The sequence below is a fragment of the Vanessa cardui genome, chromosome 1 (genome assembly GCF_905220365.1).
Source record: "Vanessa cardui chromosome 1, ilVanCard2.1, whole genome shotgun sequence".
NCBI classification, from domain to species: Eukaryota; Metazoa; Arthropoda; class Insecta; order Lepidoptera; family Nymphalidae; genus Vanessa; species Vanessa cardui.
The window spans coordinates 6336040-6357306 of NC_061123.1; the positions used below are offsets into that span (position 1 = coordinate 6336040).

Here is a 21267-nt window from a genome sequence, read left to right on the forward strand (position 1 = left end):
ATCAATTGACGTAATTTATATTATTATATATCAACAAAAATATATCTTTTAAAAATATTTTTACAGACATACGGTGTCGTATACACCGTTATGCGCACGTTGATCTCAGATAGCCTTTATAATAGTGCGTTACCACTGAAATAGTTAACAATTACGTCTGCGTTTGCATTATTCTTTATTACTGCACGTACGCTTTTTTCAGATAAAAATATTGTCTATGATCATATACAAATAAATAAATATGAGACAACATCACATACATTACTCTGATCCCAATATATATATAAGTAGCCAAAGCACTTGCGTTATGGAACATTAGAAGTAACGACGGTACCACAAACACCCAGACCCAAGACAACATAGAAAACTAATGATAATCTACATCGACTCAGCCGGGAATCGAACCCGGGACCTCGGAGTGGCGTACCCATGAAAACCGGTGTACACACCACTCGACCACGGAGATTGTCAAACAACGTAACAAACAAAGGGGTATGATTTAATATATTGACAATTATAAATTGAAAATCGGTACCGTTATTGTAACCAAGCAACAATAACCGCTTTCATAACGAAAAGTCTCTTATATCGAAATCTCTCTTATCAATAATGATTCATAGTAATATAAGACTTACAATGATCCACTTCTTGCCGTCCCTCGAGAAGACAGGAGGCTTGTCCGGTAAGACTCCGGCGCCGGGCGTCGGCAGCGCCTTGGTGGGGACCTTCGGGGCGGCCGCCTTGAAGGGAGCTGGCCCTTGCCGCAGCTGAGGGTTCTTATGAGTCTGCATGTCAGATGTCACCTTACGAAGGCCTATCGGAAAAAAACCGTCTCAGCTACCCCGTTACAAAGAAAACACAGGTGTTATTTTCGTAACGATATTCGAGGGAGCGTATGTAAACCACATATTTGCGTTGTAACCTCTTCTCCGAAATAATTCTATTAGGGTAAGTATGCATTATATTTTACCGTCTTACCTTGTTACATTATAGGGTGGAGTAAATAAATACTCTACAATCATTAGGTAAATTCATACACTTCATATATTTTTTTAATATATTCACATTTTTGATGTAAAAGTAAACAGCCTGTAAATTTCCCACCGCTGGGCTAAAGCCTCCTCTTCCATTAAGGAGAGGATTTGGAACATATTCCACCACGCTGTTCCAATGCGGGTTGGTGGAAAGCTGCATGTGTGTAATTTCATTGAAATTACACACATGCAGCTTTCCTCACGACGTTTTCCTTCACCGCTGAGCACGAGATGAATTATAAACACAAATGAAGCACATATGTATAGTGGTGCTTGCCTGGGTTTAAACCCGCAATCATCGATTAAGATGCACGCGTTCTAACCACTGAGTCAGCTCATCTCCATTTTTGATGTATTACAGTTAATATATTTTTTGGATGAATGACTAATAAAAGTATAAAAAATGTATGGCGCTGACTCGAAGTGAGTCACTTGAGGTAAGAGGTCGTTTAAAATATCGATTAATGTTAATGTTATCATTGAACGCTGGGAAATAATTACAGAGCGCTAACAATATATAAAAATACAAGAAGTCGCCCGCAGCTTCGCTTGAGTATTAGTGTGTCGGTTTTCATGTGTTAGCCAAAAAAAGTAGCCTGTGTCTTATCTTGGAGTTCAAGTTTGCTTCATACCAAATTTCATCAAATACGGTTTTGCGGTTTGGTCGTGAAAGAGCGATAGACATACAGACCGATATACTTTCGCATTTATACCATTAATATAGATTTTTATGATATTTGATTGAAAACTATTTCTTTATTCATGACTGAACAATAAAATCACAGCATGACACACATGGATTCTGAATGCACTCAGCCAGGAAACCATCAATAATGATTCCATTATTTCCGCATTCGATATTTTTTAAAAACATATATGGAAGCATAATTAAAAAGCCTTTCACATTGATCAAAAGCTAAAATGACGTTTTTCAAAAGAGGATTTTAGATTAATTTAATCGAAATTATATCAGGTCAAATGTTTTTTTTATTTTTTTTAATACTAAACACCGCGATCATTTATCATAAGGACTATATAGTGATTATTAGAAAATGAAATTATACCATCTGATAAATTAAGAATATTATATCTTTATTTCTATGATACTTGGAAACTCAATAATTTTAAATCGCTTAGGAACATGTTAATAATAATTTAATGAATATGAGATTATTTTTTCTGTCTTTAAATTGTTAGAAAATCTATTTATAATTGTCCTTCGTACCATCACGTTAACCTACATGGTTTTATGGTACTAAACCTTGTATATAAGTAGTAGTATTAGCCTTACTGAACCTAGTCTTCCAACGAAAGTCTTCGTGTTATTTATCTGTGGAGTCTTAATTTTTTTAAATGCATATAAAAAATAATAGATTGATATAATTATTCTCTGTAACATACTACTGGTGATGGCCTCCCCCTTGTTGATCTCAGCGAAGAGCGCACTCCTGTCGTCGGCGGCCATGTTCGCGAAGTCCACGTCGGGCAGCGCGGGCGGCGGTGGGGGCAGACCGCCGGGGGGAGGGGGCGGGGCACCAGCGCTCTTACCTGAGAACGACGTCACTAGTACTTATACGATTTACAGTCAGGGGTAACCCACAAAACCAAGTCCAAAATTATTAAATAATTCTGATCTTTGATTTCAAATCAGATCTATAGAATTCATTCGCTCATTCGTTCTCTTGACTGTGTTCGAAGATTAACCTCGAATCTCGAAGGCAAAAAAGCACCATGCACAAATAGAATTAATAAGGACTTGCATAAATAAGCTGTAAGTAATTAATAATAATTATTTGCCAATTGTTCCAAAGTTGTACAAGAATAGGTATGTCGAAACTTTCTGTGATTAGACGCGTAACATACAGTTCAACTGCTAAGAGAAATGTAACGGTAATTATAATTAACTAATTAATTATTTTCGCAGTAATTGAAGACTTTTTCGAATACATTTTTTTGTTGAGTCGCATATAGTTTTTGTTAGTGAATAATTTCTACTGTTCCTGCCATTGGGATAGACTACGAGATGTTATGATCCTTCTTATTACAACCTGTAGATGGCAGAAACCGCGCACGGTTGGATTTTCTTTGGCTTTATGGTCAAATCTTGGACCATCGGTGAGGTGGCCTAGGTTTCTTTAAAATTCTTTTTGGACGGAGAGGAGATTCCAAAGTCCCTGCTTTCACCCGAGCTCTTGTCATATTTAAAACGAAGCTGATACTACTGCTTAACTCGCATACAATATTTGTGGTTATAAAATAAAAGTTTTCTGCAATAAAATTTCCTTGCTATATTCCGCAACTTGTCATAAGAGCCTAACTCATTTATTATTCAATTGCTTTTACCGCGGCGCTTATGTATGGTAATTTTCTACAAACAGCGAGCTCGTAGTCGATAAATTATTCGGGGTCACATTGTCCACCGTTGTAAAAAATATGCAAAAATTATATACGGTCGGTTCTAAGTGTATTATAAGACTATGGATCGTTGATGAAAATGAGCCCATTACTTTTCAAGGTCAATTCAACAAATAGCTAACTCCATTACAATACGCTTCTCTTATATTCTCTATTACTTAGCGAACGTAAAAGTAACATTGTAAGTACTTAAAATGAGCTAAAAACAAATAGTTTTATCCGACATATAAATTATAAGGGACTTTCTTAGCTCAATTGACTTTTTATTACGTAAACGAAGTGAATTGATGATAATAACAATAAATTAATTATTAAAAGCTTTATTTATTCAATACACCAAATAAGTAATAGGTAAGTTCATACACCGATAACACTTGAATTATTTAATTAACTAACAAAATAATTTTGGTACTAGCAAGCGTCATAATTATACTTATTTACTTAATTTAAAAGTGAAACAAACAGTTTATTAATCATACATACTAACTACGCAATCGAAACATTGACCAATTTATTTACTTAACTTAAAAAAGCTCAACACGTAATTAAATATTAAAAAACTATATAAACATAAACTTACTGAATACTTAAAATAGAGAGAGTAGAGAGAGAGCGAGCTACACCAATTTAATATAAAATAAATTTGAAAACAATTTTTCATTTTGAATATTTTAAGTTTAAACAAATATTCGTCGGAATAAAATCTATTATAGTTATAACAAGAACGTGTAATAAAAATATTTGCACTTTTATTTCTGTATTGATTAGATTAATAGGGTAGTTAGTCTTCTTGGACATACCGTTTGAAATTTAGAAGTACTAAGAAGCAATGGTGATTTTATTAATACAAGTTTGTAAAGGTTGACTTAATCTATAGCGTGAAGAAAATATCTTTACACGAGTCGGTTGAAAAGCAAGTTTAGGGTTGCAAATTGATGTCGTATTTTAAAGTATTCTATGAATTTATATTGTATTGTATCAATTTCGCTTACAACTTTGTATTGTAGATTGTAGACGGTTCAGCAGTTACCATAAAAATACCGGACAAAAGTATATACAACTAATATTATACCAATGCAACGCAATATAAAACCAAATACTTTTGTAAGTTTTTCCGGTCAGCTCACATTTCATCTTTACTATATATTTTACTATCAAGTTGAATTTCCAACTCACTCAACTCGAAAACCTTGTTGAATATTGTGTTGTTAAATTAATGTTAAATGTTATCTATTGTTTTTTCTTATTGATGTTATTATTATTATTTTACATTAATTATAATAATATTACCTTTCATTACTTCGTTAATTCATGTAAATCTCCCTAGCGTAAATCTCAATCATATTCAATTGTAATAAAATTAAAGATTTTTTTGACATCGGCTAGAAAATTCGAATAACGGAAATATAAGGAAACGTCATTTATATGAATATTAAACAGGAGTGGCCCGAGATGTGACCCTTGGGAAACGCCTGAGGAAACGGGCAAGAAATTAGAATGTCCTTTAGCGGGAAGAGCTTCTGTTCAATATCGTAAATATGATTCCAAAACATCGCAGTAGATCGCTGTGTTTATTAATTTTTCAGCTTTTGGCTAAAGGCTTTCGAGAAGTCATTTATACCACATGAACCTCGATTCCACTATACATAGCGTTATAAATATGGTCTAGGTATTAGCAGATATTACTTTAGTTTTAATATACGAGGATTAACGTGTCATATGCAGGCTGTACGTTCATTTTTTATGAGGGAGAAAGTGGAGTTAGATATTTTAAATAACTTTGAAATCGAACTAAGCTTACAGGTAGGACGTTAATTACTTATATCGTGCCTATCACCACTTACCTAGTTTTATAATTGACAGATAGAATATAGAGGAATTTCATTAGATCCATCATTTATGTCAATAGAAAATTTAATTATAAACGAATAAAAAACTCTTTTACTAAAGCTAAGACTATTTAAGTTTGTCAAAGAATTTGCTGGACGCGAGGGATTTGATATTGCTCTTGGTTCACCTTTAAATACAGAATTAAAATGATTTTAAAATAATCGGCATATAATTTCACCATTCCAAGAAGTCATATTATCAATAGATTTTCTTTTAAACTTAACAGCCAAAAATATCTACAATTTGAGTTAATGAATTATTCAATATTCGATATATATAATAAATCTGAATTACAATTACCGCTAACATTTTTTGTCAGCCTAGAGGCACAGAGGAATAACTCTATAATCGTTATCTCCGTTATTTACGATGAAATTTTATTTTTTATTAATTGTCTTCATAGGTTTTGGCTCGTTACCAAATTGGATATCCAAAAATATATTTTTCCTCTTTTAAAGGCAAATGTTGTTCAATAATAAATTTAAGGATACCATAAAAAAAAACTTATTCCTCTATTTTTTATATGTCGACATTTTCGCAATCATATAACGAGAGCTCGTAATTTATTTTATTCTACTCGACCTATTTATATAGACGAATTGTATTTGGTTCATTAATGAAATATAACAGAAAGAAACGTAAGATCTCAATTTTCTTAAATATTTTATCATTCAATAATAATACGAAGAGTTATAGTTAATTATAACAAACGTACTTAAATAAAAGTGACGTATATAATACGATAAGTTAAATGCAACATTAATTAATATCTAAGCATGCGACAAACAAATGATATCATAAGTATTATTCTTTCGACAACATCATGCATATAGTGTGGCTCGTCGTTATCGACGTCAATGAACTTTGTATTACTCACCGGCCCACACGAGTCCCGTAGTGTGATACTGCTTCACGTACGCTTGCAAATCCGAAAGCAGCTGCACCCAAGCGCGGCACCAGTCAACATGGGTCTTATCTTTCTCTTTCCACTCCTTCAGGACGCGGTTCGTGTAAAACTGTCCGGCGTCGTTCATTTCTTTCACGTACGGTGCCGGAGTAGGAGACACGGCCACCCATCCGAGGGCCGGGATGCTCTCGGATATGGCGGACAGGTGGTTGAAGAACGGAGACGCACGATTCTTCTCGCGGTATTGTTGGATCGATGAGATCTTTTCGCTGGTCGGAGCGAGAAGTTGCACCTCTTCGGCCTGTAATGGCTTCGATCGAACCGCCGCCAGCTGGATGTAACGAAACTGTTGTCTGTAGAAATAAAAAAGTTTAATCATTTTTCACATGAGCAAGCTAATTACTTTAACTTCATATATTCATACATAACATTTTATGCATGCGTCTTTGTTAATACGCCGACGTTTCTTAGCGAGATTTTATAAAAACAAAATAATAAAGTAGTGTAAAATACTCACTGAAAGGCATCGTTAACGAGGTTAGCGTGCGTAGCGATGTCGCCGCCGAGCTGCTTCGATAACTCTAAGTAAGTGAGCAGGGGACCCTAAGACAATAAAGACATTATAAACTCATAAATTAACAATAAACTTAAGAAAACAAATGAAACATTATTATCATATCATATTTAAGAAACGGGTGGTTTATTATATTTGGTAGTAAGACTGGCAAGTGACCATCTGATGGTAGGTCATCACCACCGCTCCACTTACATCGCCAATGCAAATCAGCGCTATTACCAATAAAAGAGCTGCAAAGCAATACCTTTTAATACAGTTTACATTTGATGGTAATATAAAAAAAAGAAACATTACCATCTTATTTAAAGGCGCCTTAATGATGTAAAGAAAATTTTAATCTCTTGCGAACCAATGTCTCTGGACGGCAATGAATAGGTTCATATTTTATAAACAGTTGTTCACTTTCCTTTACACAAATATTATAAGACGGATTTATTAAGAAAACGAGTATTCCGTTCGCAATAAAACAAACAACCAACCAAGAAGAAAGTACAGCTGACTTACTCTATTCAATCACAAATGGTTTTCAAATGGAATAACATTTTCAAACCGTACTAATATTATTTCAAACTATGAGATGAATGAATATATTCATAGTAATTTTCTTTGAACGATATCGCAGAATAAAATTACTAAAACAGAAATCTTGATAGCATAGCGATAGAATTGTCATCTACACTTATTCAACCACAAAATGTTGATTTTATTAATAAGGTTTTAATTTGCTTTTAAATAAATTGTACTATAACGTTAATGAATATTTATGTGGCAAAAATTGATGAAAATATTGAAACTATTTGTATTATTATGTAATCCTTATTTTTTGTAATCTAAATTATTTATTCCTTAATTTTATTCTATTATTTTATTTTAATGTGATTGAATTTATGGTAGTCTTGCTTTTGTTAATGTTATATTAATTATTATTTATTGCATGTTTAATATTTTGCACACCGATAAATCGGTAGAATATGAGAATTTATATTAATGAACACCTGTATTGTGTACCATATTCTTGCAAATAAATAAATGAATTATGAATTAAGAGTTGGCAAGTTCAGGTATTACTAGATGCCTCGGCTATTTCAATTAAGCTTATTAAATTATTGTTTAACTCGATTCTACGTCCGTGTTTATATGATAACAATATTATGCATAACGCTGAACCTTGTTACTTCTGAGAATTTCATTAATTATTTGCTAGCGATACGACCTGGCTTCGCATGGATACAATGCTGATACTAAATATAGTAGAGAATTTCTAAATTATTAGTGTTTCTTTTCTATTTCGTCCATGTATTATATACAAAGACCTTCCTCTTGAATCACTCTTTCTATTAAAAACAACCGCATCAAAATCCGTTGCGTAATTTTAATAAAGACCTTAGCATACGTAAGGACAGACTGCAATAAACGACTTTATTTTATAGCATTGAATGATTATTATAATGATGAATACAATTTATCTTCAATTGTTTATCGGAGAATTTTGAATAAATTCTCTCAAGCAGCTCCTTGCGAGTCAAAATTACTTTCAGCGCGTATAATTTTCCTCTCAACATTTTCATCGTTCTTCTAACATTATAAATAGCTTTTCCCATTTACTGAGTTTCGATAAAATATACAACGATATACATATCCGTTAACTATATTCAACTTACGAATCTTTTTCCTTGAGAATTACTTTCAAAAGTAATGACTACGAAACAAAACTTAACCTTTCATATAAGTTTCTAAGTCGCATTATATAATGTAGAACTTAGAGAAACAACATAAATGATTACTCAAAATCGATTAGTTACTGATGTCCAATTATTTAAAAATCAGATGATGACGAAGATGTGTCACAAAGTTAAAAAAAAAAACTAAAAATAAGGCACTACGCCTTTGCATTTCTTATTTCTACTGCCTTCTCTACCACCGAGTCCGAAACACAAGCAATACAAAATTCGCAGCTTTAGTTATTTTCCTTTACTGGTCATTTTCGGGTTACTATTTCACAAAAAAAAAATTAAAACAATTACATTTCTAAACATAAAGTAACTTCCTGTATAATATAAAAGAAAAACATTTAGCACACATTTCAATGGGAAGGTTACAAGAACTTATATTGTATTAAGGAGCAAAAACATTACTCGCCTTTAGCAACACCGACATTAATGATCACGTTATAAAACACATTTTACGTGTTGTGTATGGCACATAAAAAGAGCAGTATTTATTTAATGCGTCGAAAGTAGCTGAATAAATAATATGCTACATGAAAACGAGGATACTTAATAAAAACGTTTCAAGCCCCAGGTCATCGTATCGTGTTATGGTTACATCGTAAAAGAAACAAATGGTTCGAACAAGGGCGGTCGTTGTTAATGGAAATTGATTAATCAGATAGCGTCGCGTGCAGAAACATATGTCTCACGGCCTGACAAGTTCAACGTCATTGGTGGCAATTCAACACATGTTTTGTACAATTTTGCTGTACACATTGGTTAAAATTTGCAAGTATACTTATTTCGTTCTAAATTTTAAAAATTTCTTTTTCTTTTTTAATCTGTTTCTCTCTCTCTCATATAAGGTTAGAAAGGAATAAACGCTCTCACTTATTCATCTCAAGACAGCAATACTTAGTAGCAGCAGTATTCCGGATTTATTAACGAGTAAGCTAGATTAACAGGCGCAAGGGACATAACATCTTAAAATCACTTACGTCTTCGTCTGTATTACATGCATAAATCATCTGTTAGATCTCCACAATCTTCTTACATAGAATTTGCATCAAATATAATATTCTAATACAGTAGTGTAGAGTATTACGTCACTATTTTAAACTTTTAACTAAATAACAAAAAAACTAACTAATTTAACTATAATCATAATCGTTCTAATCTAATTATACAGACTTATAATTTAAAGAAATTGATACAACCGCAGCTACATTTACCGTGTGATCTTGGTTGCTTTTTCTGTATTAATTAGCATTTAATTTATCAGCTATAAATACATAAACATTTACTATATGCCAGAGATTCAGAATAGGTGCATATTCTATCGTCGTAAAAATATACATAGTTCAAGATTTTGTTTGTTGTTAAAAATTAAAAGTTCTAGCTTGAAAATCTTGAGATTGTTTGAAGTTTTACTATTATAGTGATTTATTGTCATTCTTGGTCCTATTATAATAAGAAGCTCTTATAACTTGTGTACATATACAACAAAATATTTCCAAGATTTGTCATAATTGGACTTTACGACATAAAATACTTCTCCATGTTTCATCTTACAAAAATCTACGTATCTCACCTGCATCAAGTCCTGATAGCCGTTGATGCTCATGTTGTCGGTTTCGATAATTTCTGTCGTCTGAAAGATCGGTGGCGCGTCTCCTGCGGGAGATGGCGCTGGCGAGCAGGGCGGTGTTGGCGTGTGAGCGCGTAGCACAGGCAATCGCTCCAAGCGCGAAGTCACACGCTCCAAGCGCTCTATCAGAGATTCGAGGTCAGCAGCCGGACTGTGCACTGCCGCTGTATGATCGACTTCACTACCTATTAAACAAACGTAAACATCTATTAGTCAACAAGTTAGTAAACAATAGTCTTACAAACGAGGGGGGGAGGGGGGTCAATGGATAGATACGTCTATGGATCTTCACTAACGATCACTGATTATCTTTTCTAATGATTTATATTTAGCGACAAAATCTTAATTTGACTAAATCTGTGAGATGTAATTCCGTTACATAAAAATCCTCAAACTCGCGGCGAAGCAATGTAATAAATATTAGCTTCTCTTAACATAAACGATTTTTTTGTAGAGCAGTGCGACAATTACGGGTTGTTGATGAAATATCTAGTAAAGATAACTAGGCTGAGTATTAATTGAATGTCTTGAACTCACGCCAAACGACGTGAATCAACACGATATGTGAGGTATACGACACACACTGTGAATACAATTTATTGCATAATTTTATTCAATGATTTGCATGCCTGTTGGTGGGTAAAACATTGTTCTTAAATGTATGCTGTTCACCTGTAGCGTCATTATTTATTTAAATAATTGCTTGCAATTTAAATGCTGCATTTCATTACTAGTTTAGGAACATATTCCATAATAAAATATTACCTGTTTCTACAGGGTGACCTTTATTGCTAATTATGGGAATAACAGCGATGGTTCATTACTTATTAAACGAAGCTATGCTCAATACAAATTGACCGTTACATTAATAAGAAATGGTGGTCTTAAATGCATTTTAACAACTTTTATGAAATACAAATGGTAATACTATCCATTAAATATGATTAACTAATTACTTATCAAATTAGTCTTTAATGTCAATACTAACATCCTTATACACAATAAGTCATTAGGTTTTAAAAGTGGTATTAATATCAACGGTATGTCTAATTATAAATCTGTAAAGTAGTCTTAAAATAAACTTTAGATATCTCTGTTAAACAGAAGTGTTGATAACAATTTCAAACGATGGGTATTTATATAAACAAAATTAAATTATGAGAAGATTGTATTTCATACGAGAAAATTAATTACATTTCGAATTAGGTAATACAAACTTGGAAAGACCAATTACTGCTAAGTTTGTTTAACGTAATTAAGAAGGAGTATCAAAATATTATTAACGACGCACAATTTTACTTTGTGTATAATTCATATGTTAATATTTCCAACATTTAACAACTTTCGATCGCCCGACGAAAGTTGACAACGTGAAACTCGAAACGAAAACATATACACAAATATTCGTACCATTTGATATATCTTCACCTTCATTTTCCTCTTGATTAGATTCAACGAGAACGCTATTGACCGCGCCCTCCTCATCATCAGACAATCTTTTACGCGCCTCAAACATTTGTATGAGATGTTTCATGTTCTTATTGCCACTTTCATCATCCATTACGAACAAAGAAATATGTATAATCAAACTTTAAACAGGAATATTTATTAATATTAGTTACTATATCGGTCACTCCGAAACGAATGTATCGTCAACGAATTGTCATTATCTAATGACTAAGTTGCAGATACGGTGCGATAATACCGAGTATTCCACAAAAAGATGATAAAGCAATGCTAACCGATACGTTGACGAGTCTAATTCCTTTGAAACGAAAGAGACAAATGACAATTACTTGGTCATATGATTAATATCACTGATTAAATTACAAGAATATAGCGAAAGTCATAATGGTTAAATAATATTTATTATCTATAATTCTTTGAGTTTCCACACAATACCTTCGAACTAAAATTGGCAATTTGCCAAAAGTGTTTTTCTGATTCATCCTTGATTTCTTATCCTCGAGCCTAGGGCAAATTATTCTACATTTGTCTAGCTATAAAAATAAACGGCGAATTTTTTTCTTACACAAATATACAAACATATATACATACATAGATTATTGATTAGTGTATATTTATATAAAATTACTTTTAGTTTGATGATAATTGTCATCAAAATCGATTATATCGTTGCGATACAGATTTTATAATGAACTTTAAAAAATACTAAATATTGTTGATGGAATTATAACTGCTAAAATCAAATAAACAAAATAATAACTAAAATTCGTATGCAATTATTCGTTACCGGTATTTAAGAGTCATGAGATATTATCATGGCGTGTCAACGAGTAAGACGAAAGACATTTACTCGCGACAATTATTATTTACTTCGTTAAACAGAAGCATTTACGGAGAAATGACTTAGAACTGCTATAAAATTTCATCAAGAAAGTCATTATCATATTAATCCGTAAAGGAAAGTCAATTACGGCCAGGCTCGAGCTTTTTCCAACACTTGTTCATAGATACTAGATACACATGTGGCAGAATTTCATCCCACACTTGAATCTTCACGATATTTACTTTTACCACAGAGTAAAGAAAAACATCAACGCACAAATTAATCACATTTGAATTTTTAACATCCTGATGGATTCTCCATTTTAAGTCTAAATCATTCTAGGCACTCAGCAATCGGATACAAATTCATTTAACAATTTAACAGTTCTGTGTATTTTCATATTTAAAACATAATTCCCTAAACTGCGAAAATATAATAAAAATATGGTGGAAAATTTTCACGTAAAATAATAATTAATCATGATATTTGTTAAAAGTACGCTATGAGTATGTTGTGTATATTCGGCGATACGTCGATAAAGATAATTCTGCTACACTCACTTAGTATGCGCTCATGTGTCCAATAGTACAATTTACGAATAATAAAGGTATAAATTCTACGGACGCAAACTATTTGTCTGTGTTAGTAATTAGTATTCCGAAGGTAGACTGCCCGTAGGGTTTAATTTTACTTTACCAGCGACAAAGTAAGGTTTCTTTTCACCTTTTGTTTTCTTACAAATCTTTGGAAGTTATTTTGCTCTTATATACTACGATTTATCGGTCAAAGATACCAGTAATACTATCCCTAAAGAGAAACACCTTATATTTCTGAGTTCCTTTCTTTTCAATGCTGGGCAAATCCTTCCTGTTTTTATGAGAAAAAAGTTTAGACTTTTTCCTACCAAAATACTACCTACAACTGAAATAACAGTAAAACAATCTTAAAACTTAATTAGTTGGGTAATATTAAATACAAATTATGTTATATACTTTTTATTTGATCGTAACAAAGTTTATTACCTAAATTAATGAAACAAACCTCAGAGGACTTAGTTCAAGGTTGTTGGAGGTTGAAGAGACTGACATAGATAAACTTTTACTTATAGCTATCTATGGATTTACACCGGACAATTTCTATCCAGCAGGTACAGTAAAGGCGAATATATATTGGGTTATGTGACCTTTCAGCTTGTAAAACATAATTTATGATGGCTGTGCTAATTAGTTATGATCGCATTTTATAATTTATGTTTTAATTTTTTAGGTTAATAGGCCAATAGAGCACATGACGGTAAGTGGTCATCACTACCCTATAGGCGTTGGAATGATAGTAATATTAGACATTGACATCGCCAATGAGCTACCGACCTTAAATACTAATGTCCCTTGCGTATGTTAATTAATTTTAATAAACACGTCATTACAAGAACATACTCAGCTTTCAAATTAGAACCCAACAATACTAAGTTAAGCTCTTAAGCGGTGGAATATGTAATGAGTGGATGAGACATACGCAAAGGGGCTTATAGAGATAAATCTACCAGAAAGTAAATAATATATAACAAATAAAATACGTGATGTATACATATATAATAAGCATTGCCTTCACTCGTTTCACCGATCTCGAGAATAACTGATTAGGTTGTAAATATTTAATTAGAAGTAATTATTGATATAGATTGTCAAATAAAAAATAATCAAAATAGTAAAGAAGTAAGCGAACGCCATTATTTCATCTTTTATCGATTTTTTTAAAACAAACTGTTGACTGTTTTACAATTCTAATATTTCTGTCTGATTTGCGTTTTACTTACGTTGCAGCAACCTTATCGATCTCGATAAAAATATAATATTGTCCGTATAAAGACTTCTTCGAATATTTTAAGTTATCGAGTACCTATAGTATTTTGTATATTCGTATGACAGGTATTATTTTGAGAAGTAAATTGTGTTTATTAACAATGGGTAATCAATTAATTTGTATAAATTGTTATTCTTTTCACTGTCCAGTTACACATTATTTATCTTATAAAATATATATACAAGTATCATTAAAAAACAAATACATCGACAAATGTCGGACGGCAATTGAGTTCCCGCTAGTGTGAATTAAGCTTTAAATATAATTACTTCCTTGATTTCCTTATAAGTTCATCCGAGTGAAAACGCTACTGAAATATAAATAAGTATTGTCTGTAATTTAATTACAATTAATTAAATTCTTTAAAATGCAACAATTAATTATTGAATTTGTATGTATTGTACTATGTTGCAAAATCATTTATTGATTTATTGTTGACTTTTAAATTATATATTATACACAAATCTATAGAGACTTGAATAAAATATTTATAAAAATAAAATTGACCTATTTTGTGTCTCGATGGAATTATTGTACTTATTAATTATAGTGAAGTATTTAATTTAATGAGAACTCTTGACGTCTACAAGGGAGAATGAGGTTTGAACACAGTCACACACTCACTCACTCACGTTTATTTTCGTGCCATTGCACGGCCAAGGCCAGTTTAAAATGACTAACGTCGTTACGTAATTGTGTATACGAGATCCACCATCGATACATCATTTGGTGGTGTGTGAATAGCTCTGAGGAAACTTAAATAAATTTTAATTAAACATTGATTAGACATATTAGGTTATAAATAATTAAATACTTTGACTATCCGAAATTCATACTACAATTCTGTTTGAAGTTTGCTTAGTAAGTAAATAATATTACAGAAATTAATAGATTACTGTAATTAGTTCATCAAATATTGATCTATAAAACCTATGGCAGAAAAAGTTGGTGTTGGGTCATCAATACTTAATTTATTTTTTCACTTCATTAATTTTAACTTAATGTTATAAACAACGAATAAAATAAAAAAACTATTATTTATAACCAGATAAACGAGATAAGAACTAGCTCAGTATATACTTTTAAAAACATTTGGACATATTTCTAATAAAAAATAGATAGTGTTAAATTTTTAGGTATACATTTTTTGTAAATTTCGTTAATTAATAATATAAAGCAGTCATGTCAAGCTTGCACAATATCTTATATTGACCACAGTGAAACAATTACAAACCACACATCAAACATAGATCGAATGAAACTGTAATAGAATATACACAAATAGACTTAATAATGAGGTTATATTATAATAATATTTATCTAAATTGTAAGTAATATAATTTAAATGGGCATCGAATAATATATATAATATATGAACACAAAATATCAATAAAAAATATGATGCAAGTATCTCATTATACCAAATACTACTTCAAAAATGAAAACATGTCATTAATTTGTAAACAATTGTTACTTCAATTATTGTATTGTAGTGGGTATCATCGTTAGCTTGTCCTCATGCTACTTATTTGAGGTTAGATAAGTTACAAAAAGGACTGACATTCCGGTCAGTGATAGTCAGTGACCAATAAGCTTTCAAATGAAAGACAAATTAGTTGATGTAGCTTAGATCAACATTGCAGAAACTGCCGTTAAGTGCTGATGGGATTAACGACACGCGCTTGTTGAAATAGGATTGCTCCATTCTACTCTACCGGAAAATGGAAACATTTACAATATTTATTCAGTACCTAATTATATTTCATGAAAAGTTAACAGAGGACAATTTTAAAAGGAAAACATTCCAAGAAGAGTAACAGTCAGTTAATGACATCTTCCGCCGCAACAGTTTTACATCTATTTTTACGTTTAGATGCTACCGAGCAATTAAAGTGACTCTCAAAGTTTAATTAGTGTCACAATTAGTCCTAGTGCCAGTGCATATTTACCTACCGTCCTCAAATAATATCATAGTAGATGTGAGCACTAATGTATTATGAAAGCGTAATTATATTCCAGTTTCAACCAGCCACCCGTTATGATATGAGAACCGTATACTGTTCATTTATTATTAAGTCAAAATTAACTATTAACAAATATTATTCGCTAATCGTAATTACATATGTAAACCTATTTAAATATTCTTACAAGAGATAAAACTATTCAAATACCTCGACGTGATAATTAAATAGAAAAATCAATTCATAACTGAGTGAATAAATGAGATCAAGCTAATTGGGTTAATTCAGGTGGAAATCTGCATAGAACATAGCGCTGTTTAAATTCTCTATTTTTTACAAACACTAAATGAGAGTTACCTAATTAACTGCCACTGTACCTACTAGATAACTTTATTCTTTGTTAAAAACTTGATGCACATAATAAAATTTCAAATTACTTTTGATATCAAATTCATACTCGTACTAACTATAAGTACTTACTATAATTAATGATGCTCGAACTATCGTGATTTTATAGTATATTAACATATGTTTTTATCTTTCCCTTAAAGGTAAGTAATTGATCAGATTATTCGAAAATAACAGAGTATTGAGTTAAGATTATATTTTATTGCAGATATTATTAAATATTTCTATGCGGTGAATAAAAATATCGTGAGAAAACTTTCATGTGTCCAGACCATATTGGAACTGCGTGCTGGAATATGTTCCAAGGCTTCTCCTCAAATGGAGAGGAGGTCTTAGCCCAGGAGTGGAAAATTTACAGACTGTTGTTATTGTTGACTATGTAATATAAATAATTTTTTTATATATTCAGGAAAAGTATCGATACAAAACGTAAAATAATAAACAAACTGCAGAGCAGTTTTTTTACCTGATATATACCTCATTGTGTCTATTGTATATAACCTCAAGCAATTATTAATAAAGCTTGTAATATTGTAGAAATATTATTTGAAACATATCCTTAACATAATGGGATCAACCAACAGAGGGATTTTTCCTTTATTTTATCTTTACACCAATAGCATAAATGTTAACAAATATTTCAAATACAATATTCATACAAGCAAAAAATATTAGTCATATTATAAGAATCCAAAACATAATCATATCAGAATAAAATTATTCAGAGGAAAAAAATAGACCGCATTTTCCTTTCATAAGTAACATAATTCTAAGGGGAATCGAATTGGTTAGCTCTCCAAAATAAGGGCGTGTATGACGTGTATTAAATAATCCTAATATTATTAAAATATAACGCGTATCATTCCGTGTGTTATAAAACTCGGCATCTAGACCGCGCTAGCACATTTTTTATTACCGTATTTAACTATTAACTTAATCCAAGTAACATCTGTTGCTCATGCTCGCGTGACGTGTTATATACCATCCATACCATAATAGGTATCGCAACAATGCTATTGGGTCCACTGTAGTCTGTAAAGCCAAGTACGATACGCTTGACCTACGCACACACCCATGGAAATTACTAAATCTAGTAATTACACGATTCGATCGAGATTACATACTTTTTGCGTGTTCACAAATCGATCGTAACAGATTTAATAAGAAGTAAAATGTTCCCTGAGAATCTTTCCGCGCTAAAATCATTCTTCGCGTAAGTTTTTTAATGCATAAATGCGCATATGCACCTACTTATAGAGAACCCAGGTTACTTCAGTGTAAAATTCAATGCAATCGTTTTGAAAAAAGTAAAGTAACTGTACATTTCCCACTGCTGAGATAAGGCCTCCTCTTCCATTAATGAGAGGGTTTGGAACATATTCCGCTTTTGAACCTGCATGTGACACATGCAGGTTTCCTCACAATGTTTACCTTCACCTCCGAGCACGAGATGAATTATAAACACAAATTAAGCACATATATATAGTGGTGCTTGCCTGGGTTTGGACCCGCAATCATCGGTGAAGATGCACGCGTTCTAACCACTGGGCCATCTCAGCTCGTTTTGAAAGTTTAGTAATAATTAGGAAACAATAAGACAGACAGGAATTTCTTTCGAATATTATAATTTAATACTAGTAAAGATTAGTATAATGAAAATATAAATTGATTATGCAGTGGTAAGATAGATTGAACTAGCGCGTCTTGTGATCTTATGTTTCGTGAAAGTATCCAATAGACTTTGTTAATGTTGTTTATAATGTTTATGAGCATTATACACTATGATATGATTGATATTGAATTGATACACGATTTAAAAATACATTAAGACGAAGATAATAACGTACGTAAAGACAGACTACAACAATAAACAACAACAACAACAAACAACAACAGCCCGTAAATTCCCACAGCTGGGCTAAAAGCCTCCTCTCCCTTTGGGGAGAAGGTTTGGAATATATTTCACAACGCTGTTCCAATGCGGGTTGGTGGAATACACATGTGGCAGATTTTTTATGAAATTTGTCACATTGGTTTCCTTACGATGTTTTCCTTCACCGCTGAGCACGAGATGAATTATAAAGACAAATTAAGCACATGAATCAGCAGTACTTGCCTGGGTTTGAACCCGCAATCATCGGTTAAGATGCACGCGTACTAACCACTAGGCCATCTCGACAAAGACACACTAAACAGAGCAAAGCCTATTTTCCCTTACATTTACCTTTTCACGGTTGTAAAATAACTTTCATAAAAATATTTTATGTATACCTTACATATAAGCACCTATTCAATTTGTTCCACTTGCTTTCCAACCTTCAACTGAGCGCCCGGGCCCGTACATTTTTAACGACGACTTTATGTGCAACGGCGTTATACAACGACAGTGCAGCCGCACTCAAATTATGCAGGTAGTTTAAGGTGTATACTTTAATTTGCTAAATCTTTTGAACCTGACTTGGCCTTAGTATGACCCAAATGACATTTAGAATATGATTGCTTTACAACCGCAATTTAAAATTTTATTCAATTTGGAGCTCATGTAATATCTCAAGTGTAAAGTTACTTAATTGGTAGTCAATAATTTTAAATCTGGGAACTGCTGTAGTTTTCCCGTTGATATCAAATAATTAGCACAATATCCTAAGCTAAAAACCATAAACTAAACACCTAACCATAAAACAAAAACTAAATACTTATTTCATTTCAATCCATGTAAGAAAATGGCCTATTTAATTAAAAAAATCAACAAACAAAAAAACTTTACAAGCCATTCAAAGTTGAAGATACCTAACTCTTTGTAATACTATCAGTGTGACAAAACAAATGTTTTTTGTATTGTATTATATATTTAGTGTGAGCAAAAAATACTGAGTAGGTACCTACTTGATATATTTCAATGCGATGTAATTTTAATAATAATAATATTATTAAACCCTCGAATAGTAATAAAATTAAAGTCTTCAACAGCTCTACCCTCGGAGCTTCGTTAAGATCCTCAATAGGATGCTTGAAAACCCATTTAATTTGATACCCACACCAAACAGACCGAGTTTAGTTACCAAGTAGTATCACGTTGCTAGCTAAAGTCTGAAATGAACTATTCAAACATATAGTCACAAATTGAATTAAATGTCAAGTGTGGTACAAATTTTACAACATATCACTCGATCGAGCATTTTTATTTTAAAAACAAAAGCATGTAGTAAAAATGATGTCTATAGATAACAAACCGACCAAGATAAGAGTTCAGTTAGAACAAAAATAGCATTGAACATCGAGATTATTCAGAGCACCCCATTCCTAAAGATGTTAATATATTTTATCATTTCACTAGATATTCGTATCTCGCACTCTCGAGACTAATAATTTTATAACGAGATAAAGATCCATAGCTGTAAATAAAACAGATGCTACGGAGCAGTTTCGTTAAAAAGAAAAATCGAAATGTTGTGACATTATACAAAACCGGCGCCAAACCAAAGTTCTTGTGCCTGAGATAAGTACCTATTTATATAAATGTGTTTAAAAAAATATTTTTGACACATTCACACACGGTTTTATATATAGACTGTCGAGGATATCATGTGAGAAAATATATGGCCACTTACCGAGGTAAAAGGTGTTTTGTAGAGCTTCAATAATATACAACTACAAAATCAGTAAACACATAACAGTTTTTTTTCACGCACTGATAAAATTATACATATACGTGTAGGCGTGCGCGTACGCCGTCCAACACTGACTCCAGCCAGCCCGCGAACGGATGTTACTGTGATTCAGACCAACCGGCTGTTTTGCCGGCCACTCGTTCTCTAGAAACTATACTGGCAAAGGCCAACATTATGATCTAAACACGCCCGCTTTAGTACAGTAATGAGTCATAATTATATTACTGTGACGTTGGATCACACGTACAAGTAAAAAAAATAAGAATATACACAACCACGTATTTATCGATTTATATTCTTCTGACATAAATATTAATATGTTGCTATTATTCAAGAGATAATAAGGATAAATTTGTTTGCAATTTCCATGTGGATCTGGAACAGGTAATATCCGAAGCCCGGATACTGAATCAACACTAATACCTTGTACTAATTACACAGGATAACCCGCTACAGCGGTTCCGCCTAATCAAGTACCAGGTGTAGAACGAAACGTTATCCAAGTAACGTTGCTTTTTCGTTAATGAATGCACTATACAGTTAGTTTCCAACTTTTAAAACAAGAATGTTTCGCTATGGCTTTCAACAATATTAATCTTGAAATAACAGAACCCGCGCTCTTAAAAAATATAATACGTTTACTGAAATATATTCAGATAAATTATATTTAGAAACAACAGAATTGATCCGACCTGTTTTAGTCGATGACTTCATGTTATTTGCTGCATTAAACAGTTGAGATTATTTGATTTATCTAGGTTTATGCTCTTTTATCTTTATCATTGCAGTTATCAAAAAATATATTCAAGTTCGTCGATGTTTGGACGTCTGGGAGAATTTTAAAACGCATAAAAATTACCGTGCAAATGAGAATATCAACTCAACACTGTTACT

The 21267-nt window shown here is 32.2% G+C and overlaps 1 protein-coding gene across 3 annotated transcripts in view; it reads right to left on the minus strand.

Annotated features, from left to right (window-relative positions):
- Positions 1 to 21267, minus strand: part of LOC124534289 (adenylyl cyclase-associated protein 1) — a 41320-nt gene that overhangs the window by 15112 nt on the left and 4941 nt on the right. The window contains exons 1-6 of one of the 3 annotated variants that reach the window (XM_047110167.1): positions 20314 to 20579; positions 10124 to 10365; positions 6764 to 6849; positions 6217 to 6599; positions 2436 to 2582; positions 636 to 814 (exon numbers count right to left, since the gene is read on the minus strand). In XM_047110167.1, the coding sequence (XP_046966123.1) occupies positions 636 to 814; positions 2436 to 2582; positions 6217 to 6599; positions 6764 to 6849; positions 10124 to 10156 (828 nt within the window). In that variant the 5' untranslated portion in view covers positions 10157 to 10365; positions 20314 to 20579. Of the gene's footprint in view, positions 1 to 635; positions 815 to 2435; positions 2583 to 6216; positions 6600 to 6763; positions 6850 to 10123; positions 10366 to 11590; positions 11868 to 20313; positions 20580 to 21267 lie in introns of those variants that run through there. The other 2 variants (XM_047110085.1, XM_047110261.1) reach the window with 2 other exon arrangements.